We start from the raw sequence: 25504 nt of genomic DNA on the forward strand, positions 1-25504 counted from the left end.
GAGTTCCACCAGTAGCATATTGCAATATGTTCCCAGAATCCTCTTCTCCTTTGTCAACAAGCTCGAACACCTGCCACATATAGTTGAAGCCCGAATATCACAGTCCCCAAACGGTCTACAAGTCCCACAAGCATCACAACTCTGCTGCTCATCAGTCCCCCACTTCACCGTGCAATTCAAGAGCTTAAACTCCCCATCCACACCCATCACTAAGTCAATAGGTGGCTGCTTATATTCAAATGCCGTAATGGTAGTAATTTTTCTTGCTTTAGATGGTTCCTTGCTCCGATCAGCATCTTCACAAGAGGAGAGCATGGAATTACCGTGTTGAAGTCTGCTTGAGGTCTCACCGACGGAACCATCATCTGGCTCAAAAGCTCCTGGGTCAAATATGTGAACTCCATTGCCATCACCCAATTGAAGCGATGGACAGCTCCAATCAGCATCTATGTCACCGATAACGGGTTCGGTGCCGATAGTATCCACATTTGTGTTATATGTTTCCAAATTCGCATCAAACAAGACATCTTCGTCGATGCAAGAATCTGTGGCCACCTCTAGAACTGACGAATCCAAATGAATTGTTTTGTGTGTCTCATTGGGAACCTCAACATCATTGTAGACGACAAAATCGCTGGGAACACCATTATAACATCTCGGAATTTAGAACCCTAATTTTAGAGCCCTAAAATTTATTATTGATGACGTGGAGTCGAGAATGCATTTATTTCATGAGATGATATGGCCAAGTTGAGTCTAGGGTTTGCGTTGGAAGTTTGAAAAGTCAAACTTGTTTATTTTATGATGTGGCATGTGATTTATTAAATTATGAGATTATGTGGTAAATTGATTGTCTAAGTGTGAGTGAGAATATTAGAGAAAATTTCCATAAATACTAGCCTCCCAATTCTTGAGATTTTCGAACCCCCCTTGATTTTTAGAGGAGGAATTCTATTTTTCCGGATTCAATTTAATTCTTGGGATATTTATCCAAATTAAATCCAAGACCTATTTATTCCTTATTTTTTTAAAGAGGAAAATCGAGCCCCTTGTTGCCTTGGTGATTTTCGAAAATCACCTATTGTGGGAAGGAAAGAGTTATTTTATTTTAGTTAATCCCTTATTTGATTTCCTTCCATACCTAGAATTTAAATATTCTACCAAATCTTTCCATACCTCAAGAGATCTTGCCTTACCTTATTTTAGTTAATATTCAAAAATCCATACCTTATTTAAAAAGGCTACTACACGCCTCTTTTGACTCCAAGTGGGAGAATCCTTATTTTTATTTTTGCTCCGTGATATTTTATTCTACTCCGTAAAATATACCAAAACAAAGTCTTGGCTATTTTAGAAGCCTAATTTTCGAAAACTATGGGATTTGCCCTAGGATCTATTTTTGTTAATTCTTCTTCCCTACTCCACAATGTTTATTTATTTAATTGTGGAGAATAGAATCTTACCAAATATTCTAAAGATCTTATTGGACTCTATAAATAAGAGCCAAAACCCCTAACCCTAGCCCCCATATTTTCGCCCCCTACCCCATAATTTTCGCCCCCTCTCATCTTCCATTCTCCCTCAATTTTCTTCTACTATACTCCATTAATCCTTCATCCTTTGAGAAGAAATTGAAGTTTGATCCAAGAATTTTGAAGAAAAGAGTCTAATACTTAATTTCTACCGTTCGTTTTCTCTCTTAAGGTATTTCTATATTCATCTTCTTGATTCTACTCGATTCCTCTTCTTTCTAACGATTAATCGGTCTTCTTGAACCCTCATGCATCTTGGTTGAGTGAAATTGGGATAAAAGGGATGTGAGAATATGTATGTGTGTGTGTCGTGTATGTGTGTGTGGCGTGTGTGTATGTGCGATGTGTGTGTGTGTGTGTAGTGTTTGTGTAGTGTGTGTTTGATGGCTAAATATTCTTGTGTGATAAACATGATTTTGATTGATTAGTAATGATAAGATAAATCTATGGGAAAAAGGAAAAAAGTTTTGAGACATGCATGAGTAAGAGTAGTGTTGAACCTAATTTGTGATATGTGCCTATGTGATTAAAAGGTGAAACTTTGGTTGCGAAGCCGGATAACGGAAAAGCGAAACTACTTGAAATCTAAGCAGTCGAGGTGGGCTTTACTCTTAAAACTCTCTTTTATGCCATGCCTATGTTTATTTATCTGTGATATTGTGCGCCTGATGCCTAGTTTGTGAGTTCGCTCCATTGGGCTATATGGTTATGGATATGATTATACGAATTCGGGTCTGAGTATGGGCCGCAAGCCCTACCAGGCTGTGTACACAAGGGGATCGGGAGCCGTCCTTGCTAGTCGGTCGGTCTCGTGGGCGAAAAGTGTGGCCACACTTTCGTCGCACCATGGAATGATTGTGATTGTTGGTTTTGTTGAGGAAAAATGGGGAGTTATTTTGACTGGCCAGTCTATGGAAAATATATTTTGTGATACTCGTGATATTCTCTTATAACTGCTTAAAACTCGAGTTCACTTGGTAAGGGTGGTATAACTTATAAATGTTTTGGCAATGAGCTCACTGAGTATTTCAAAATACTCAGCCCTGCATGTGTTTTCCTTATGTGCAGGTTGAACGATGACGAGCGGTGGCGGGTGTTGAGCATGATAATTAATTAAGATGGTTGTTATGAACTTTAAGCGTAGTTGTGTCTTCATACATAGCTATTCTTTCTCTTGGTCGCTTTTCGCTGAATTTTGATACACTTTAGGATTTGTTTTTGGGATATTTGCGTCTTGCCTTCGGTTTGAGGCCTTAGCCCTTTTCTTGTGACTTTTTTTATCTTGGATATTTTGTCGTACTCTTGAGACTCTGATCGTTATTTAAGATACCCCTTTCTCTTTCTTATTTAAGATTCTAGGTTAAGTTGTTGATTTAAATGCTCTGATGTTTCCTTTAAGTACCTTGGTCAACTCTCTTTAAATGAAACCCTAGCCTATGTTTACTTCTTTGGAATCCGTTTGGTAGCAGCCGCCGCATTTATTGTACCCTAGGAGGGCGGGCTGTTACAGTTGGTATCAGAGCCTCAGTTTCTTTCCGCTCTGGACCCAAGAGTCTTTGTTCAAAATATAGGAATTTATCCTTGTACTCTTATACTAATGAACTAAATATGGAAGGCTCAACACCGCAACTCGTCCCGTTCAACCACGAAGAAAGAGGTACATTGTATTACTATGACTTATGATTGAAACTTTATGCTCTTGAAAATTTCGGTGGAAAATGTATTTCTTTGTGAAAAGCATGCCTTAGAAATTGGATACATGGTGTGATTGTGAAGCGATGCTTCCCGAATGGTGATCTGACAAGTATTGTATGCGAGTTTGTGAAATTGTGAGATGTGAAATGTGATTACTTGGCTGCTACGAAGCAACTCCTATGTGAAATATGAAGAAAATACTATGGCTTTTGGAAAATGTGATGAAGTTATGAAACAGGAGATATTATGCAGGCTAAATTCTATAAATGGGGAGTTCTACAAAAATGGTTCCACCAATAGGCTAGTTTTTTTTTTGTTTCTGCAAATGGGTGATACGTATTCTAAGAATGCGTATTTGAAATGCGCATTCCAAGAATGCGTAACTAAGGTGATTCGGCGGTCAAACCAAATAATCAGAAGTTCAAACTAAATACGCATTCTTAGAATGCGTATTTCACTTTATAAAGTTAGTCCTGAAACAGAATCGGGCAGAAGCATTCTGCCCTCTGCGGACTCCAGCCTCCTTGCCCGCGAATAGAGAGAGAGGTATACTTACCGTGGGTTGAGGGGGACCGGCGGCGGCGGCGGCAGCGGAGAGGCAGCGGCGCACGGAATTCGCAGGCAAAAAGGCTGTATTCTTCGCGCAGCTTCTGCCCGATTCTGTTCTGTTCATCAATTTATGAAGGTCAAAAACCCATTCTAAGAATGCATATCTCAAATACGCATTCTAAGAATGCGTATTTGGGATACGCATTCTTAGAATGCGTTTTTCCCCTCCCCTCCGCGTTTTCTTCTGTTTTTGGGAACAAAAAAGCGCGACTTAGATACGCATTCTTAGAATGCGTATCACCTATTTGCAGAAACAAAAAAAAAACTAGCCTATTGGTGGAACCATTTTTGTAGAACTCCCCATTTATAGAATTTAGCCATACTATGCAAATGTGTAATTGCTTTTGTTTAATAATGAGGCATGATGTATCACATATGGAGATATGATTGTGAACACGTGTTGCTTGATGTTGAGATTTGTTATTACATATTCAAACTGCAAGTTTAACTTGAAGGACGTACATGTTGATTACTTGGAAGGCGAAAATTTTAATGCATATTTGGTTGAAAATATATGATTTTGAAATTGTGAAGGCGAAGTATGACGCATGTGTAGTTGCAATTATGTGATTGTGAAATAGATGGACATGAACTGCATGAAGTTGGAAATGCGATTTTGTGGATGATGCATTGACTAAGTGCTAATCTTTACATATATTAATATACGATGCTTGATATGCTATGGAACATCAAATGATTTATGTGGTGAAATATGTTATTCAAATAAACTTGTTAATTGTGCAATAGGATGAAGTTTGTGCGGTAATGGGGAACTTTTGAACTTTGTTGCGAATGTGATTACGTGAGATTTATGTTGAAATGTTGCGATGCTTAGATCTGGACTACTTGGAACCTAGCATGACTTAGTTATACGATCACAGCGCTTATATCAACAGTAGAAACACGGGATGACTAGTATAAGACTCCAAGCTATGCTTGAAATTATAGAGTGCCTAAGAAGTAGGCCAGACTGAACGTGCTAGAACTTAGTTGTAGGTTGACAACTGCAGTATCACTTTCCTGAGTGATAGAACCAACAAAGAAATAAGTATACTTCGAGCCTTGGTGTACCCTTACAATGGCGAGATCATACCCAAGATCTAATAAAACCATGCAGTCTTGCATGCCATGCCAAAGTGGCGACGCGACACAAATACGACGACGTTTACGACACATTAAGACCACGTGTATAATAGCAATCGAAAAGACTATGTGGCACGGCAAGAAGAAGACTTTGAAGATGCGACCATCAAATTTAGTTATTTTCGACGATACGATGAATCTCGACTTGGAATCCACGGATTCATAGAACGACGTTACCATGATCAGGCTCGGGAGAGATGTGCTAGGGAGTGCGACCTTCGTAGTTAGAATGACCGATATTTAAATCAACAGTACTTACTTGGATCCTAAGTTCTTTTCGGGACGTTTTGAATAACCATGAACCCTTATCTATTTAAACACCTCGTTTGACTCACAATTTTCAAGTGATACCCATTATTTCTTTTCCTATATCGAGTCATGACTCACTTGGCGTAAAATTTGTGTTTGTCCTCGTAACTTTGGACCTCTTGCTTGAGTAGTATTCTTCAAATTCATAAGAACGATATTTGATTTTATGAGCTTCCGTCATTGAACTTCATTCCTAAAGTTGTTTGTAGTTATGACCTTCAGTATGATCACATCTCCAGACCTGTTTTTCTTTAAAGGATGAAACATTCTTCTTGGAACTTTGGTTCACCCCTTTATTTTGTAACCATGTTTGTGGCAAGTTCTTTCTGGCAGAAGTGAAATTCTTTTTAGCTCGGTTTCACTACGTATATTGTTTCACACCCAATGATTTTTCTTTCTTCAGTACCAAGTTAAGGCTATCATGTTCTCTTCTTCCTTAATGGTTCTGAAAAGTTCCAATCACTTTAAGTTGCCCTCAACAAACCCGTTGAACCATTACTAGTGCAACTTTATGACATCTGTCTATATTCCTAAATTTTGACGCGACTGATTGTTTTAGGCCTTGACATGTTTGATCAATAACCGCTGTCCAAAATTTTTGCAAATTTTGATCGGGCAGTCTGGTATGGGATTTGAGATTTCTAAAGCTTTTATTCACCTTACCATTTTACTTTCGCATTTGCATTACTCTTTTTCGTTCGTTGTACTGAGACCCCTTTGAGACCACATTTTTGAGATTTATGGGAATTCGCACCTTCTTATTATCTTATCTTGCAATGAGTCATTTCCACTCTTTACTACCTTATTTCGTGAATGTACTTGCCCATTTTGTTTTCTCCAAGAACCTTTCATCTTGCTGTGCAACTGTCCCATGTCCTTTCTTGCGCAACTGCCTTCTTTCAATGCTACTGTATGATCATTCCTTGAACCCTACTTATAAGAAGAATCATAATTTTACAAGTACATCAGAATGGGTTTCACCCTATTTTCATGACCCATCCCATGTTCTTTCGAGCTCTCATCAGAATTATATTCTCAAGCTCTATGAGTTTTTTTCCTGATACCTCTAAACTTTTAATTCTCAGAATGGACGAGTTATGTTCAATGGAATTTAGTCCTCGCTCAGTTCAAACCAATTGTCAATGAGGAGATTTGAAAGTGTCGAGCTAGAGATGTTATTCTTGTTTCCTTGATAAAGTTTGGAGCCTTTCCGATGAAAGACATTTTGTGGTGCTTCTTCGAATTGAAATCGGCCCATATCCAAGTTAAGACTGTTTGATTAAAAGTTGAGTTCTTAATACATACTCTGAGTTCTTGATGCGACACGGCAAGGGAAGGCGAAAGCTTAAATCCTTTAAGATACACGTGGGAAATAAATTCTACAGACAGACACGCGCTGAAATGATACACCAACAAGAGGTGTAGACATGACCAATAGAACGAGACGAGAAATATTTCGCATTTACGAACTGCTTATATCGAGCAGCTAGGAAATCGAATGTCGTGTTATAGAAATTTCGCGAACTTGCTCGAACGTAGAAATCGTACTAGGAGAACTTAAGTTAGTCGCTTACGATCTGCGAGATATGGCTATAAGAGATGTCGACGTAATCTTAGGAATGGACTGGTTGACCGCGAACTTTGCGATGATTCGTTGTGACGAGAGGCAAATATCCCTACACGCCCCGAATAAGGAACCCATCGTATACCACAGAATCTCGATGAACCGGCGAACCGCCATAAACTCTGCGTTACAAGCCACCGCCATGATGAAGAAAGGACGCCCAGCCTACCTTGTCTATCTCCACGGAGAAGAGAAGGAGGAAAGGAGGCTTGAAGACGTTGCTGTTGTACGAGATTTTCCGGATGTTTTTCCCGAAGAGTTACCTAGACCGCCGCCAGATAGGCAGTTAGAGTTTACGATCGACCTTGAACCTGGAGCCGCACCTATATCGAAGGCACCGTACCGCATGGCGCCTAAGGAGTTAGAGGAACTAAAGATTCAGTTACAAGAGCTCATGGATTTAGGTTTCGTTAGGCCCAGTGTTTCTCCATGGGGCGCACCGGTGCTCTTCGTGAAGAAGAAAGACGGGTCAATGAGAATGTGTATTGACTATAGAGAGTTGAACAAATTGACCCTCAAGAACAAGTACCCATTGCCGAGGATAGACGACCTGTTCGATCAACTCCGAGGAGCCGACGTATTCTCTAAGATGGATCTGAAGTCCGGATACCATCAGCTGAAAGTGCGAAAGGAGGATATACCTAAGACCGCATTCCGTACCAGATATGGTCACTATGAGTTCGTTGTGATGCCGTTCGGTCTGACGAATGCCCCAGCAGTGTTTATGGACTTGATGAACCGAGTTTTCCACCCGTACCTAGATACGTTCGTCTTAGTGTTCATAGATGATATCTTAGTCTACTCGAAGGACGAGGAGGAGCACGCAGAACACCTACGAATCGCGCTGGAGACGTTGAGGACGGAAAAGCTGTACGCCAAATTCAGCAAGTGCGAATTCTGGCTGAAGGAAGTCAACTTTTTAGGACACATCGTGTCGGCAGAAGGAATCCGAGTGGACCCCGCCAAGGTTGAGGCAGTGCAAGAGTGGAATTCGCCATCGACGCCGAACGAGATTCGGAGTTTCCTGGGTTTGGCAGGATACTGCCGAAGGTTCATAGAAGGATTCTCCAAGATAGCGAGACCGATGACCCAGCAACTGAAGAAAGGAATCAAGGTGAACTGGACACCGGATTGTGAAGCGAGTTTCCAACTTTTGAAGGAAAAGTTGACCACTGCCCCGTGTTAGCTGTGCCAGAGCTTGGAGTGAATTACGTAGTTTACACCGACGCTTTGAAGGTCGGATTAGGATGCGTGTTGATGCAGAACAACAAGGTGATCACCTACGCGTCACGACAATTGAAACCGCACGAATTGAACTACCCCACCCACGATTTAGAGTTAGCCGCAGTAGTGCATGCCCTAAAGATTTGGAGGCACCATCTCTACGGAGTTAGGTGTGAAATCTTTACGGATCATAAGAGTTTGAAGTACTTCTTCGAGCAGAAGGACCTGAACATGCGACAACGAAGGTGGCTCGAGCTAGTGAAGGACTACGATTGTGGCATCAACTATCACCCCGGCAAGGCAAACGTAGTAGCAGATGCTTTAAGCCGTAGAGACCATTCGCAACTCGCTGTTTTTCTGACAGAAGAGGAAAGTTTAGTACGAGAATTGAGTAAGCTGCGGATAGAAGTAGTTAGGACACCCGAAACCGTAGAGGGCCGAATCGCCGCGTTAGTAGTAGAACTTGAACTAAGGACGAGGATCGTTGCAACGGCTAGATGTGAGATTGGAGGAGATTCGAGTCAAAGTGAGAACCGGTGAATCCGAAAATTTTAGCGACGCTTCCGACAACGCTCTCACCTTTGAAGGGAGACTGTGCGTGGCGAACGACGAGGGACTTAGGAACGAGATCATGAGCTAAGCCCACGAAACCCCATACACTGCTCACCCCGGGAGTACAAAGATGTACCAGGATCTGAAGAAGTCCTTTTGGTGGAACGGCATGAAGAGGGATGTCGCAGCATTCGTGGAGCGCTGCTTAGCCTGCCAACAGGTGAAAGCCCTACAACAACGACCGTACGAGAAGCTACAACCGCTTGAGATACCCGAGTGGACTTCGTGACGGCGTTGCCGAGGACCCTAAAAGGGAACACTGCGATCTGGGTGATCATAGATCGACTTACCAAGAGTGCACACTTCATACCTATTCCCGTAACCCATGGATCGGATAGGCTAGCTCGGATCTACATCCAAGAGATCGTACGATTACATGGAGTCCCAGTGACGATTACGTCTGATCGTGACCCGAAGTTCACCTCGAAATTCTGGATTAGCTTACAACGCGAACTAGGAACCCGATTAAACTTTAGCACGACTTTTCACCCACAGTCCGATGGACAATCCGAAAGAACGATACAAACTCTCGAGGATATGCTAAGAGCCGTGGTTCTCGACCGAGGCGGAAGTTGGGAGACCGCACTCCCTTTGATCGAGTACGCCTACAACAACAGCTTCCAAGCAACGATCGGCATGGCGCCATATGAAGCACTTTATGGAAGAAAGTGTAGATCTCCGCTCTACTGGGATGAAGTTGGCGAACGAAGGACACTTGGAATTGACGCAATCGAAGAAATGGTCGAAATCGTTCGACAAATCCGCGCGCGAATGAAGGAAGCCCATGACAGACAGAAGTCGTACGCCGACGTTCGACGGACGGACTTACAATTCCACGCTGGTGATAAAGTTTTCCTCAAAGTATCCCCGTCGAAAGGGATAACGCGTTTTGGAGTTAAAGGGAAACTGAAACCACATTTCATCGGGCCGTACGAAATTTTAGAAGGAGTAGGACCCGTAGCTTATCGTTTAGCGCTGCCGCCCAGCCTTGGGAATGTGCACAACGTCTTTCATGTGTCGCAGTTGCGAAAATACGTGTTCGATCCGAAGCATGTGATTCGTTACGAGGATGTTGCCTTATACCCGGACCTGAGCTACGAAAGCAACCCCAGATGATCTTGGATCGAAAGGTCCAATCCTCGAGAAATAAATCCACTGCCTACGTGAAAATACAATGGAGAAACCACGGGCCAGAGGAAGCCACGTGGGAGCTCGAGGATAAGATGATGGAACTATACCCGGAACTCTTCCCCTAGAGGTACCAAATTTCGGGACGGAATTTCTTTTGGCAAAATCTCAGCAAAATTCAAATTCAAATATTATTAGCAGTGATTATGAATTTTGCTTGAAAATATTGAGGATGAGCTACATCTATTTGCCAAGCTATTTGAAGCCATGTTTTTTGTATATGGGTGTTTTTTATGAAGATCATAGTATCCGTGTGTTAATGCTAAAAAGGTTATGGATTTCTGAAGGATTTTTAAAACCGAGCCAAAAATGTTTGGAAACAACAGCACAAGAGTTCTTTCAAGAGTTGGTTGATTGAAATCTTATTTTAGTTGATAAGTTGGGATCTATTGGAAATGTTAAGTACTGTAGAGTTCATGATTTATTGAGAGATTTGTGTTTGAAAGAAGTTGAAAAGGAAAGGTTTTATCTAGTCTTAAGAGATGATCATCTACACAGAAGTAGTGAGCGTCGAATTGTTCTTAAAACTACAGGGTTGTTAATATGTGACATCTTGGGATCTTTGTCGCATGCTCATTCCATAATATGTGATTATGATGACGACAAAGAGGGGGATGAAGAAGTTCAATTGCCTAATTGTAGATTGTTGAGGACATTCAAAGCATATGATGCTTCTATTTCTTCTTGGAATTGTGCTTATTTCCTAGATAATGCGTTTGAATTTGTGAACTCACGGTATCTTGCTGTTAGAGTTCATGACGAGTCCAAATTCTATTCTTCAATTGATCTACTTTGGAATCTGCAGACATTGATCATTTATTGTCAGCATGTTCTTATTGCACCAATTGAAAATTGGAAATTGCATCAACTTCGACATCTAGAATGTTCATTCTTCCGATTGATTATACCGAATCCTCCTAGTGGCGACAATGACAATGTTATCATGGAGAATCTGCAATCACTCAAAGGAGTGAAGAATTTTATTTTGAATACGGAGGTGGTTAAACGAATTCCCAATGTGAAGAAATTACATCTAAGGTATGATGTGAAACAAATTGTCTCAGCTATCTATCTTCAGTGCTTGAGTAGATTGGAAAACTTTCATTGCTCCGCCATAAATGAGTGCGAGGACTATTTGCAGAGGATTCGGTTCCCAAAAGTTGGATGACATACTGTCAAAAATCGGTTCATTGTCCCTTCTTGAGAAGTGTAGGGTCTCGGTGGCGCACACCCGAACTCCACATTAGTATGATATTGTCCGCTTTGGGCAAAGCCCTCACGGTTTTGCTCTTGGGGTACTCCCCAAAAGGCCTCATACTAATGGAGTTGTGGTAGTCATTATATATGTTTGCAACTCTTGTTCATTCTCCGATGTGGGATATGGTTTGCTCCCTTTCAAGAAGTTTGCACTAAAAGGTGGCTGCTTCAAAACACGCAAATGGGAAACACTTGATGGCCAATTCCCAAGCCTCAAGTTTCTACAATTGGAGTACTGTAGTTTAATAGATTGGATTGTGTCACACAACTCTCACTTTCCACATCTCCAGATGCTTCATCTTCGTTATTTACGTCATCTGAAGGGGATCCCATCAGAAGTCGGAGAAATAGCAACACTCAAATCAATTATTGTAGAACGTTGCAGGGAATCAGTGGTGCTGTCAGCTAAAAAGATAGTAGAGGAAGAAGAGGATTTATATGGGGACCAACTAGACCTTCATGTTCAAGTTGAAGTCCGGCGGAATGAAGCAATGAAGAGCTTAGCAAGTGCCAACTTTGAAGTTCATTTTTATTAGAGTAGTGTTGGGCATAATTTCCTCTTCCTGTTCCAACTCATGTATAAAATGCCAAAAATCGTGAAGACCGAGCAAGCTCTATTGTAAAATGGACTCAATTTTTTTAATCACTAGTAATAAAGTTTGAATTGTATTCCTTGAATAATGTATGATCTTTCTAAACACATAAAAAAGACAAGTCTATACCATTCAAGATGCATCAAAAGATGATATACTCTAATTAAACTCAAACAATAGCATGAAATCATCGCATTATGAGCAAACGTAAGCATTCAAGCAAAGGGAAGCAAGCTTAAAGTAATTACTCTATGAGAGGAGTGAACTTGATTTCCTTCTTCAACACAGTTGCGAAAAACACGGTTCCACCAACTCATCTAACCAAGATTCGACCCTGCAAGCCACGTTTAAAGCAGAATTCAATTTCAGTCAGGACATCTACCAAACAGTTGGCGTGCAATAGTTTCCAGTGTTTCATCCAGCCAATATCTCCAAATTCTTCACCTGTTACGGCATTTTTTTTTTCCTTTTTCCAAACAAACAAGGCTTCCCAATCCTTCGTCGATCTCTGAAGAAAAAACCTCAAAAATGTCAAATTTATGTAGCTTGAATTTGATTTGATTTTATTTTTTCCGAGAATTACTAATCTTTCCATTACTCCATTCAAATTTCTTAGAAATGGACCTAAACTTATTGGGCCCCGTTGAAAAATGGACCTACACTTATTGGGCCCTCTTGTGTTAATGGGCTTAAGCGTATTGGGCCTTGCTGCGATTTTCTAGAATCAACTAAAATACCAAAAACTACGATATTGGGTAATTGTAACTCAATGATTAATCAATACGAGCTACTACTTAATTAAAAGCCCAAAAAACTTTTGGGTAAAATTAAACATCATTTGATTTACGAGCGTAGAACAAGAAGTGTATTGGGAAATTAAAAAAGATAGTACTTTCGGCCTTAATCCGCAAGCCCGGTCGAGCAGGATTAGTCGGATTCCGCCAAAAGGCGATTCAGTACACCTGTGGTTTAAAAAAAAAATAAAAGATAATAGTAGTAGTATGTATACAGAGAGTACAAGATCAATAAAAGGTTATAATTCAAACATAAATTATCCCAAGAATTTATGCCATTTAGAATAAAATAAAAGTTGAAGAATCGGTCAAAAGATCTGTTATGGAATTGGTTAGGCCCATTTGAAAAGGTCCAAAGCCCACCCTACATGAAAAAGGAATGGGCTGATTGCTGGAAACTAAGCCCATCATTCAGGTCTACTATAGTAGACAATTAATCCCTCGGTTCATCGTTAGGAGTTAGCAGCACGAGTTTTAAGATACCTTAAGAAAAGTGGATTGAGAAAAGTTAGTGGAATATATTGGTTTTAAATAAAATGTGAGTAAAATAAGTTAGTGGAAGGTGAGACCCTATTACCATTTATGGTAAAAAAAAAACAGGACTAAACGGGACTTTTATTCTATGACGGAGGGAGTAATGAAACTTTTTATAGTATTCAGTCCATCTCCCATTAAATGTTCAGTTTTATCATACTCATTATTATTTTACTATAAGTAGGTTTTACGTCCAAATAATTTATTTTACTTCTTGCCAAAATTTGGGCCGACATAGTGGAGGACAGTAGGATAGTACTTATTTTTGTTTAGAGCTTTCATTTCGGTCCGTCCCCAATTAAGAGTCATACTTCATTTTTACCATAAATAGTAAGTAGGTCCCACATTCCACTAACTCAATTCACTCACATTTTATTATAAAACCAATATAAAAAATGGGTCCCACATTCCACTAACTTTTTCAACCAACTTTTCTTTACATTTCTTAAAACCCGTGTCCGGTCAAAGAGTGACTCCTAATAGGGGACGGAGACGGAAAGAGTAGCTAAGTATAGCTGTCTTGCACATTGACCCAGATCTCATTATTTCCATTACCTCAATAATGCAGCACCATACTATGAAAAGTTGCAATTCTCATTTGTGAATTCAGAGTGGTTTACTTCATTCCTTCATAGAGTAGTTAATCATGGCAGCTTATGGAGCTCTGCTTTCTCTTATGCATATCATAGATACCCTCCAAAAACATCCTTCTCCTCCCATTTCTATCGACACAAAACAAGTTGAATCTCTCACTCAAATTTTGACCTTCTTGCTGGAGTTTCTTGATGCTTATATTTCCCCTGTTGTTGTTGATGGCCGTGAAGCTGATCCATTGGAGCGTCGCATTGCTGATGCAGTTTATGCAGCTGAGGACGTAATTGAATCCCAGATTGTGGTTCAAATCAACAAACGATCCCCAATCGTTGAGGGTCATGACTTCTATCAAGATCTGCAGAAAAAGATAGAAGAATTGAATTTGATCAAAATAGAAGTGGAGAAGATTGCAGTTGAAGCTCGGCCGCAGCAAAATTCCGTTCCTGGCTTGACTTCTTCTTCCACTGTGAAGGAAAACGTGATGGTGGGCTTTGAGGAAGTGTTTCTTGAAGTTTTGGATAAGCTCACTGGAGATCAACGCAACCGGCAAATCATCCCCATCGTGGGTATGGGCGGAATTGGTAAGACCACTCTTGCCCGAAATATATTTGAGAATGAACATGTTAAGGGCCATTTTTATATTCGTGCTTGGACTACAATTTCTCAAACTTTTAATGTTAGAGAAACACTTAGAGAAGTTCTTTCTCAGGCCAGTGGTGTGTCGAGTAGTGATCTGAGTGAGGAAGAATTGGGAGAAAAATTATACAAGTTTTTATATGATAGGAGGTATCTTGTGATAATGGATGATATGTGGAGTGTTGATGTGTGGAGGAAGATCAAATTTTTCTTTCCTGATAACAACAATCGAAGTCGAATAATCGTGACAACTAGGCAGTCAAACTTGAGTTCTAAGTTGAATGAGTCTTATAGAGTTGGTATGAGTTTTTTAGATGACGCTAGTGGTTGGGATTTGTTTTGTAAGACTGTATTTGGGAAAGAGAATTGTCCTCTTGAATTGGAGAAAATTGGAAAGGATATTGTAGCAAATTGTAAAGGGCTTCCTTTATCAATTGCTACCATAGGAGGTCTTTTGGCAAAATCTGAGCAAACAAGAGAATATTGGAAGCGTATAGAGCAAAATTTAAATTCAATTGTCATTAGCAATAATGATGAATTTTGCTTGAAAATATTGAGGATGAGCTATATCAATTTGCCAAACTATTTAAAGCCATGCTTTTTGTATATGGGTGTCTTTGAAGAAGATCGTAGTATCCGTGTGTCAATGCTCCAAAAGCAATGGGTTTCAGAAGGATTTTTAACAGCTAGGAGTGGAAAATGTTTTGAAACAGTCGCACAAGAGTACTTTAAGGAGTTGGTTGATAGAAATCTTATTTTAATTGACAAGTTGGGATCTATTGGAAATGTTAAATATTGCAAAATTCATGATTTGTTGAGAGATATGTGTTTGAAAGAAGTTATAAGGGATAGGTTATATCATGTCATAAGAGATGATCTTGACGAAGTGAATAACAAACGCCGGGTCATTTTCCCAAATGAAACATCGGCTGTGTTTATGCGTGAAGTCTTGGGATCCTTGTCGCATGCTCGCTCCATAATCTGTGATTATGACGAGCGTGGGAAAGCTCGAGTGCCTCACAATCTTAGATTGTTGAGGATATTCAAAGCATATGATAATTCTCTTGCTCCTTGGTTTGGTGGTGATTATTTGCTAGATAATGTGTTTGAATTGGTGAACTCACGGTACGTTGCAGTTAGGGTTCGTAAGAAGTCCCAATTCCCTACTTCAGTTGAACTACTATGGAATCTGCATACATTGGTTATTGATTGTTCAGATGATCTTATTGCACCGGTTGAAATTTGGAAACTTCATCAACTTCAGCATCTCGTGTTTGAGTCCAGAGAGGTGATTCTCCCAGATCCTCCTAGTGGCGACAATAACATTGTAATTATGAAGAATTTGGAAACACTCAAAGGAGTGAAGAATATGTTTCTGAGTGAGGAGGTGGTGAAAAGAATTCCCAATGTGAAGAAATTGTATCTGAAGTACCACTCAGTTAAAAAAATGGAAGGAGCAAATTGTCTCAGCTATCTTCAGCTTTTAAGTAAGTTGGAAACCTTCCGTTGTGATATTGAAGACGTACATGATGAGTATTTGCAGAGGATTAGGTTCCCACACTCCCTCAAGAAATTGTCTATTCTTGCCCCTTCGGATCTGGAGTTGGAAGACATAATGCCAAAAATCGGTTCATTGCCCCTTCTTGAGAAGTTTTTATTAGAATGTGGTTTCTTCAAAACAGGCAAGTGGGAAACAATTGAAGGCCAATTTCCAAGCCTCAAGTTTCTACAGCTAGAGTCCTGTGGTGGTCTAAGAGATTGGATTGTGAAGGAGGGCTCCCATTTTCCATGTCTCGAGAAGCTTCGTCTTTGTTATCTACGTAGACTGAAGGAGCTCCCATCTGCAATTGGAGAAATAAACACGCTGAAATCAATTGAATTGGAATACTGCAGTGAGTCAGCAGTGATGTCAGCCAAAAAGATGGTAATTGAACATGAGGAATTATATGGAGATCAACTGGAATTTCATGTTCGAGTTAATGTTGGGAAGAATGAAGCAGCATTGAAGAGTTTGACAAGTGCCAACTTTGAAGTTAATGTGGGAAATAGGTAGTCTCTCGGATATCAAGCAGCATGGAAGATGTCGAAAAGAGCGAACTTGACTGGTTGGAGTTGTGTTTTTCTTTTAAGTTTTGTTGCTTGTCGCTTGAGTACTCTAGTTTTTTCTGTTGTTACTTTTATTCTACTACTTGTGTTTCTGTATATTCTGACATGAGCATGTAATACCGACGCCATGGAGGAGGAGAGTACCGAAGGGGGAATGATCGAGGAAGAGAGAACCGAGAATAGTGAGGAGCAGCATGACGAGCCAACAGCTGAACAGGGGAGGCTCTCGCGTCCGAAATGCAAGACACAGCTAGCTTGGTTATTTTTATGTTGTCGTATTTAATTTTAATTTATTTCCTATGTAATAGGTAGAGAGTCGAGTGAAATTATAAACTCCTTTCCGGGTTTTCTTTGTTGGTTCTTTCCCGGATCACATGTCGAACCAACCCTAGGGTCCTAGAATATAAATAGGAGACTTTGTCATATCTTTCAACAGAAGAAATAACAAATCTCCTTTTTCATTGCTTGTCTTTTACGTTTGCGATGGACGACCACTGATCACTGAGCTTATCTGCCGCCGATCACCCTTGATACAAGTAACATCGTATCATTTTCTTTTTCTCATTTTTCCATTCAATAAACATTGGTGTAGAGAAGCAAGCTTCATCTTCACCTTGATGGCGATTTGGGGTCTCAAGTTTAAACAGAGGATGTGTTATGGAAGATTGGATTGTGTGTTGACTGTTGTGTAAAATAACTCTACTGCAAACTTCTCCAACAGCTTAGTTTCAGTTTTTCAGATAGAAATAGCAGCGTTGAATTATACAAGTGCAATAACCAAAAATCCTAATTAAAAATCATGTCTTGTTGCTTCTAGAGGCAGTTACACTTGCACATTAATTGTAGAGAAATGAGTACATCTTTCAGAGTTTTGTGTTTTTCCAACAATAAAATTCAGTCACCTTCAAAAGAAATGCACATGTACTACATCCAACATAGAAGTCCATGAATGAAAGACTATAAGATTTAGATTACATCCCAAACATGACATTAAAAAGAATATGTTTGAAGGAGACATGTTTTGTAAAAAGCAATCACAACATAAAAAAGGTAACCTTAAAAGTGATCAAAAATGAAAAATTCTTGATTTTTTCCGCAACCACAACGACCATGAAGAAACAGGACAATTTTCTACACAACACGCCTAAACGACCTAAATTTACATCAAAATCAACAAATAAAAATTATCTTAGTTCCCATGTTCATCTCCCTTCAATTCCTACACTGATCATCTCATTCTTGTAAGCTCTATGCAAATGAGTATCGGTGTAGACACCCGAGCCCTCATGGGATTCATCATATTTATTATTTCACGTGGGGAATTCATAATAAATTTGAATTAATTTATACATAAATTACATAGATTATGATTCAATTTTGGTTTATAACTAACTCAAAATATTGGATAAAATATAGTACTACTACAAGTTTTGAAGTATTGAAATTTTACATGGGCCTAAAGTTTGCTATCCGATGGAAAATCTGAGGGTACAATTAGAATTTCGTGATAATAACTTTCAAGTAATTTTCCAACAACTTTCAAAACCAATATTAGACACTATCACACAAAAATTGACTTGCCTAGTAGCCCAAGGCAGCTTTCTATCGAGCCTTTATGAAGCTTGTTCACCATGTCGATCGACTTCTTTGTGTACGACTTGCGCCTATGAGACCTTAATTATATTGTGAAAACGGGTTGGGCTGGGCCCATTATGCTGAAAGCCCAAATTCAGGTCCATCGTCAAAATCCAGTAGACAATTTTTGTATATTTTTTTTCTGCTTCATGCAAAGTTAAGAGCAAAGTGTAGGGTCACGGGTCACCTAATCACAAATCTTATCTGTAAGCATTTCACTAATTATTAATCTCAATAATGCTGCACCATTGAAAAGTTGCAATTCTCAATTGTGAAATCAGAGTGGTTTATTTCTATTTTTCAATATTAAACTCTGTGCAACAAATTTGTTGTTTTCTTTCATCGAAAGAGTTAAGCATGGCAGCTTATGGAGCTCTAGTTTCTCTTATGCATATCATAGATACCCTTGAAAAACATCCTTCTCCTCCCATTTCTATCGACACAAAACAAGTTGAATCTCTCACTCAAGTTGTTACCTACTTGCAGGAGTTTCTTGATGGTTATATTTCCCCTGTTGTTGTTGATGGCCGTGAAGCTGATCCATTGGAGCGTCGTATTGCTGATGCAGTTTATGCAGCTGAAGATGTTATCGAATCCCAGATTGTGGTTAAAATTGACAAACGATCCCCAATTGTTAAGGGTCATGACTTCTATCAAGATCTGCAGAAAGTGATTGAAGAATTGAATTTGATCAAGAATGAGGTGCATAAGATTGCAGTGGAAGCTCACCTGCAGCAAAAGCCCCCGTTGCTGTGTTAGCGTCTTCTTCCTCTGTGAAGGAAAACGTGATGGTGGGCTTTGGGGAAGTGTTTCGTGAAGTTTTGGATAAGCTCACTGGATATCAACGCAGCCGCGAAATCATCCCTATCACGGGGATGGGTGGAATTGGTAAGACCACTCTTGCCCGAAGTTTATTTGAGAATGCACTTGTTAAGGAGCATTTTGATATTCGTGCTTGGACTACAATTTCTCAAACTTTTAATGTTAGAGAAACACTTAGACAAGTTCTTTTCCAAGCTAGTGGTGATTCAAGTAGTGATCTGAGTGAGGAAGAATAGGGAGAAAAATTATACAAGTTTTTATATGGTAGGAGGTATCTTGTGATAATGGATGATACGTGGAGTGTTGATGTGTGGGAGAAGATCAAATTTTTCTTTCCTGATAATGGAAATGGAAGTCGGATAATCGTGACAACTAGGCTGTCAAACTTGAGTTCTAAGTTGAATGAGTCTTATAGAGTTGGTGTGAACTTTTTAGATGAAGCTAATAGTTGGGATTTGTTTTGTAAAACTGTATTTGGGAAAGAAGGTTGTCCTCTTGAGTTGGAGAATATTGGGAAGAATATTGTAGCAAATTGTAAAGGGCTTCCTTTATCAATTGCTACAATAGGAGGTCTTTGGCAAAGTCTGAGTTCAAAGAGAATATTGGGAGTTTATAGAGCAAAATTTGAATTCAATTGTTATTAACAATGATGATGAATATTGCTTAAATACATTGAGGATGAGCTATGTCTATCTGCCAAACTATTTGAAGCCATGTTTTTTGTATATGAGTGTTTTTAGGTTTGGGTCATACAAACGACTTTTTCAAAAGATAAGGAACGATTTATGAGATTTATAAATTTCAAAAAGTTTGAGGCATTAAGTATAGGACCACCCAATTGACACATGAAATATCTAAGCTGTCTAATAATAAATGTGGACAACTTGACTCAATTATTGGTTGTCTTTTTTCATTGAAAGAGTTACTCATGGCGGCTTATGGAGCTCTGGTTTCTCTGATGCATATCATAGATACCCTCCAAAAACATCCTTCCCCTCCCATCTCTATCCACAAACAACAAGTTGAATCTCTAACTCAAAGTGTAGCCTTCTTGCAAGAATTTCTTGATGCATATAGTTCCCCTGTTTCCGATAGCAATGAAGTTGATCCATTGGAGCGTCGCATTGCTAATGCAGTTTATGCAGCCGAGGATGTTATAGAATCCCATATTGTGGATCAAATTGACAGACAGCCCACAGTCGTCAAAGATCACGACTTCTACCAAAATCTACAGAAGGTGATAGAAGAAATGAATCTGATCACGAAAGAGGTGAAGGAGATTATAGTCGAAGCTCGGTTTCAGCAAAAGCCCATTGTTACCATGACGTCCACTTCCACTGTGAAGGACGACGTGATGGTCGGGTTTGATGAAGTGTTTCTTGAAGTCTTGCATAAGCTGACCGGAGACCAACTCAGCCGCCAAATAATCCCAATTATGGGGATGGGCGGAATTGGTAAGACCACTCTTGCCAGAAATCTATTTACTAATGCAGCTGTTAAGGAGCATTTTGATATACGTGCTTGGACTACAATTTCTCAAACTTATAATGTTATAGAAACACTTAGAGAAGTTTATATTCAAGCAATTGGGCACTCATGTGATCGGAATGAGAATGAAAAACTCGGTGATCTAAGTGAAATTCAATTGAGAGAAAAGTTATACAAGTTTTTATGTGGTAAGAGGTATCTTGTAATAATGGATGATATGTGGAGTGTCGAGGCGTGGGAGAAGATAAGATTTTTCTTTCCAAGCCAAAAATGTGGGAGTCGAATAATCATAACAACTAGGCTATCAAGCTTGAGCTCTCAGTTGAACGAATCTTATAGAGTTGATATCGAATTTCTAGATGAAGCTAGTAGTTGGGATTTGTTTTGTAAGACCGTGTTTGAAAAAGAAAGTTGTCCTCTTGAGTTAGAGAATATTGGGAAGGCTATTGTAGTAAAGTGTAAAGGACTTCCTTTATCAATTATTACAATAGGAGGACTTTTGGCAAAGTCTGACCGCACAAGAGAATATTGGGAGTTTATAGAGCAAGATTTAAATTCTGTTATTAAAAGTAATGATGAATCTTGCATGAAAATATTGTGGATGAGCTATATCTATCTGCCAAATTATTTGAAGCCGTGCTTTTTATATATGGCTAATTTTGAGGAAGATCGTAGTATTCGCGTGTCAATGCTCAAAAAGCTATGGATTTCTGAAGGATTTTTAAAACCAAGGAGTGGGAAAAGTTTGGAAATAATTGCGCAAGAATACTTTAAGGAGTTGGTTGATAGGAATCTCATTTTAGTTGATAGGTTGGGGTCTACTGGAAATGTTAAGCACTGTAAAATTCATGATTTGTACCGAAATTTGTGCCTGGAAGAAGTCGAAAAGGAAAGGTTTTATCATGTTATAAGAAACGATCCTCCACGCTTAAATAGCAGAAGTCGGGTTGCTCTTAAGACTTCAGTGGTGTTAATAAGCGAACTCTTAGAATCCTTGTCGCATGCTCGTTCCTTATTACGTGATGAGCTTCAAATCCCACACCATCTTAGATTGTTGAGGACATTCAAAGCATATGATGAAGATACTACGAGTGGTGCTTATTTCCTCGACAACGTGTTTGAATTGGTGAACTCGCGATACCTAGCTGTCAGAGTTCATAAAGAGTCTAAATTCCCTACTTCGATTGATCTACTATGGAATCTTCACACATTGATTATTCATTGTTGGCGTTACCTTATTGCACCAATCGAAATTTGGAAATTGCATCAACTTCGACATCTCGAGTTTCATGAGAAAGGATTGATTCTCCCTGATCATCCTAGTGGTGGCAATGGCATTGTTATCATGGAGAATTTGCACACACTCAAAGGAGTTCTGAATTTGTTTTTGAATGAGGAGGTGGTTAAGAGAATTCCCAATGTGAAGAAGTTGCATCTAATCTACAATGTGCAACAAATGGAGGGAGAAAACTGTCTTAGTTATCTTCAGTGTTTAAGTAAATTGGAAAACTTCCACTGCACCACTAGAAATGGATGCGATGACTATTTGCAGAGGGTTAGGTTCCCATCCTCCCTCAAAAAGTTGTTCGTCGATGCCTCTCCCGATCCTGAATTGGAAGACATGTTGCGAAAAATCGGTTCATTGCCCCTTCTCGAGAAGTTTGTATTACAAAATGGCTTCTTCAAAACAGGCAAGTGGGAGACAGTTGAAGGCCAATTCGCAAGCCTCAAGTTTCTACAATTGGAGGCTTGTGGTGGTCTAGACGATTGGATTGTGACGGATAAGTCTCACTTTCCAGTTCTTCAGAAGCTTCATCTTCGTAATTTAGGCCAACTAAAGGAGATTCCATCGGAAGTTGGAGAAATAGCAACATTGAAATCTATTTCATTAGAATATTGCAGTAAATTAGCAGTGGTGTCAGCGAAAAGGATAGTAGAGGAACAAGAGGATTTATTTGGAGACGAACTAGACCTTCATGTTCGAGCTCTAGTTTGGAAAAAAGAAAAAGCACTGAAGAGCTTGGCAAGTGTCAACTTCGAAGTTAATGTTTGTCTCATAGCTTCGAAGGCCCCAAGTCCTCTTCCCTTTCCAACTCATGGAGCAGATGCAGAAAAACAAGAAGACCTAGCTAGCTCATTAGAATAATGAAGTAAAGTTTTTCTTTTACCCTTTGAATAAAGTTTTCTTTTAGAATTTTCATACTAGCTACATAAGCTCCTATTTTGTAAATTCTAAGTTAAAGACTCTAGAAGCAATTCTATACCATTCAAGATGCATTAGAAAATGACATATAGTAACTAAATTCAAACAATGGCATGAAATCATAGCACTATGCTAAGAGTAATTTAATTAGTTTAACCACACGTTATCTAAATAATAAAAGTGATACTCCTAAGTTCCCAACAATGAATACCATATTAGCAAACGGAAGCTTACAATTATTACTCAGCCAAAGGAGTGAACAGTTGAGACAAACACTTTTCCAATAACTAGTCAAATAAAGATTCAAACCTGCAAGGAACGTTTAAAGCAGACTCCATTTTCTTTCAGGCAAATTCTCAAACAGTTAGCGTGCAATAGTGCATCCAGTTCAAGCCAGTATCTCCAATTTTGTAGCTTGAATTTGATTTTTTGCCAAAGAATTAAAATTAGCCCTAAAATTTATGCCATTTATTAGTGGGTCAACAGTTCAGTTGTGGAATGGGATAGGCCCATTTTTAAAAGGCTCGAAGCCACCCTACATGTAAAAAAAGGAATGGGCTGATTGCTGGAAACCAAAAAGCCCATTTTTCAGATCCAGTAGACAATTATATAAACTTTTTAAATTACTCCTTCCATCCTAGATTTATAGTCATATTTAGTTATGACACGGATTTTAAGGAATTGGTGGAGTATGTAATTAATAAAGTGAGAGATGGAGTGTGTAATTAATGAAATGAAACAGTGAAGTGAGATAATGAAGTGTATAATAAATGAAGCGAAATTTTTTATGCTAATTGAGAAATGAGATGCAATATCAGCCACTCATTTTTATTAAATGAGTGGTCCAGATTTTTCCACATGGAAAATAGCTTTAGATTAATTAATTATGAAAGGGCAGAATGATAATATCATAGTAAATTTTATTCAATGAATATTTTTTTTAATTTTTAATTTTAATTTTTTATTAATTTTTTTTAATTTTTTAAATTATTTTTAATTTTTTTAATTTTTTTTAATTTTTTTAATTTTTTTAATTTTTTTAATTTTTTTTTCAACTGCATATACAATTCATGTCAACTACACACATATAATGTCAACTATGTGTATAATCCATGTCAACTATATATACAATTAATGTTAACTACACAATATAATGTCAACTACACGTATACAATTCATGTCAAATAGTATTTATTGAATAAAGTTGTTGACATTTGATGTGTAGTTGACATGAATTGTATATGTAGTTGAAAAAAAAATTTAAAAAATAAAAATAATAGAAAAACAAAAAAAAATTTAAAAAAAATTAAAAAAACTTATAAAAAATTTAAAAATTTTAAAAAAAATTTAAAAAATTTAAAAAAATTAATAAAAAAAATTAATAAAATTACAATTATGCCCCTCTATTGACATAAACTACATGATGTTGATATTTCACAAATATTCTGGATGAGTGACTGAGATTGCATCTCAATTCTCAATTAGGTTGATAAATCTCAACCTAACAAGACCATATATATATATTTTTGGGTATAATTGAGAAATGAGATGCAATCTCAGCCACTAATTCACAAGATTAACTTAATGTCAACAATTATCACATTATGTCAACACAGAGGTATAATTGTCTTTTCATTAAATTGTATTTGAAATCAATTTATAAAATCCTCTCTAAAACTCTAGCTTCAAATCTTCAAATCTTTAACATTCAAATATTCAAATCTTCAACATTCAAATCTCCAAATCTTCAACATTCAAATCTTCAAATCTTCAACATTCAATAAAATAACACTTATTAAAATGTCAACAACTAAAAAAGAACACTTATAATTCACATATCAATACCGAGAATATCGAATGTCAACAACTCGTATTAAAATGTTAACAACTAAAAAGTAACACTTATAATTCACATATCAATATCGAGAATATCGAATGTCAACAACTCGCATTAAAATGTCAACAACTAACAAATAACACTTATAATTTTACATATCAATACCGAGAATATCGAATGTCAACAATTCGTATTAAAATGTCAACAACTAGCAAATAACACTTACAATTCACATATCAATACCGAGAATATCGAATGTCAACAACTCGTATTAAAATGTCAACAACTAACAAATAACACTTACTATTCACATATCAATACCGAGAATATCGAATGTCAACAACTCGTATTAAAATGTCAACAACTCGCGCGATGTCAACTATAGAGACATTATGTCAACTACGATGTCAACAGCAAACGTTATTTATGTCAACTACAATGTTAACAACAAACATTATTTATGTCAACTACGATGTCAACAACAAACTTTATTTATGTCAACAACAACATTTTACAAATAATCAATGTCAACAACAAATATTTTTCATGTCAACGACATATTATTTGTGTCAACGACAACGATTTACATATAATTTATGTCAACAACAAACGTTATTATGTCAACGAACTATATAATTCATGTCAACGACCTATATAATTAATGTCAACGAACTTGTGAAAATTGGAATTTCCTCCAATTTTCTCTCTTTCTCTCTCTCTCTAGACAACCTACAACCTATCGATTAATGGTAGACAGCAGAAAAAATCCAAATTTGTATTCCATAACAAAAAATCAAGTTTTGCATAACTTTGACAGCCATCAAATTAATGATTTTAGATAGCAAAAGGGGATCTCCAAGAAAGCAATACAAGTTCAACAAATGACAGCACAGTACCAGTTTCTATAGATATGAGTAACCAAGCCTTCAGTTTTGACCAAGCGGCAACGATCTACGGCTATACGTATCCTTGAAATCCTGCTTTTTCGATGAAGTGAAGAGCGACGCATAGATTTCCTTGGTGGCATGAGCAGGAGCCAATTCAACAACCTTGAACTTCTTACTCTCTG

General features: G+C 38.2%; 2 protein-coding genes across 2 annotated transcripts; both read left to right on the forward strand.

Annotated features, from left to right (window-relative positions):
* Nucleotides 1-13760: 13760 nt before the first annotated feature.
* LOC125205105 (putative late blight resistance protein homolog R1C-3) lies at nt 13761-16911 on the forward strand. The gene has a single exon (XM_048103921.1). The coding sequence runs from the start codon at nt 13761-13763 to the stop codon at nt 16395-16397; it is 2637 nt and encodes an 878-aa protein (XP_047959878.1). The 3' UTR covers nt 16398-16911.
* Nucleotides 16912-18840: 1929 nt separating this feature from the next.
* Nucleotides 18841-22672, forward strand: LOC125203947 (putative late blight resistance protein homolog R1A-10). Its single transcript, XM_048102474.1, has 2 exons — nt 18841-18973; nt 20044-22672. The coding sequence occupies exons 1-2, from the start codon at nt 18874-18876 to the stop codon at nt 22539-22541; spliced, it is 2598 nt and encodes an 865-aa protein (XP_047958431.1). The 5' UTR covers nt 18841-18873; the 3' UTR covers nt 22542-22672.
* The last annotated feature ends 2832 nt before the right edge of the window (nt 22673-25504 follow it).

Source organism: Salvia hispanica, chromosome 2 (assembly GCF_023119035.1).
Source record: "Salvia hispanica cultivar TCC Black 2014 chromosome 2, UniMelb_Shisp_WGS_1.0, whole genome shotgun sequence".
Taxonomy (NCBI): Eukaryota; Viridiplantae; Streptophyta; class Magnoliopsida; order Lamiales; family Lamiaceae; genus Salvia; species Salvia hispanica.

What these genes read in the sequence shown, in the direction of transcription:
- LOC125205105 (XM_048103921.1), top strand. Translation starts at nt 13,761, where the DNA reads ATGGCAGCTTATGGAGCTCTGCTTTCTCTTATGCATATCATAGATACC.
- LOC125203947 (XM_048102474.1), top strand. Translation starts at nt 18,874, where the DNA reads ATGGTGGGCTTTGGGGAAGTGTTTCGTGAAGTTTTGGATAAGCTCACT. An exon ending in CACGGGGATGGGTGGAATTG is followed by an intron (nt 18,974 to 20,043) that starts GTAAGACCACTC and finishes TTGCTAATGCAG; the next exon opens with TTTATGCAGCCGAGGATGTT.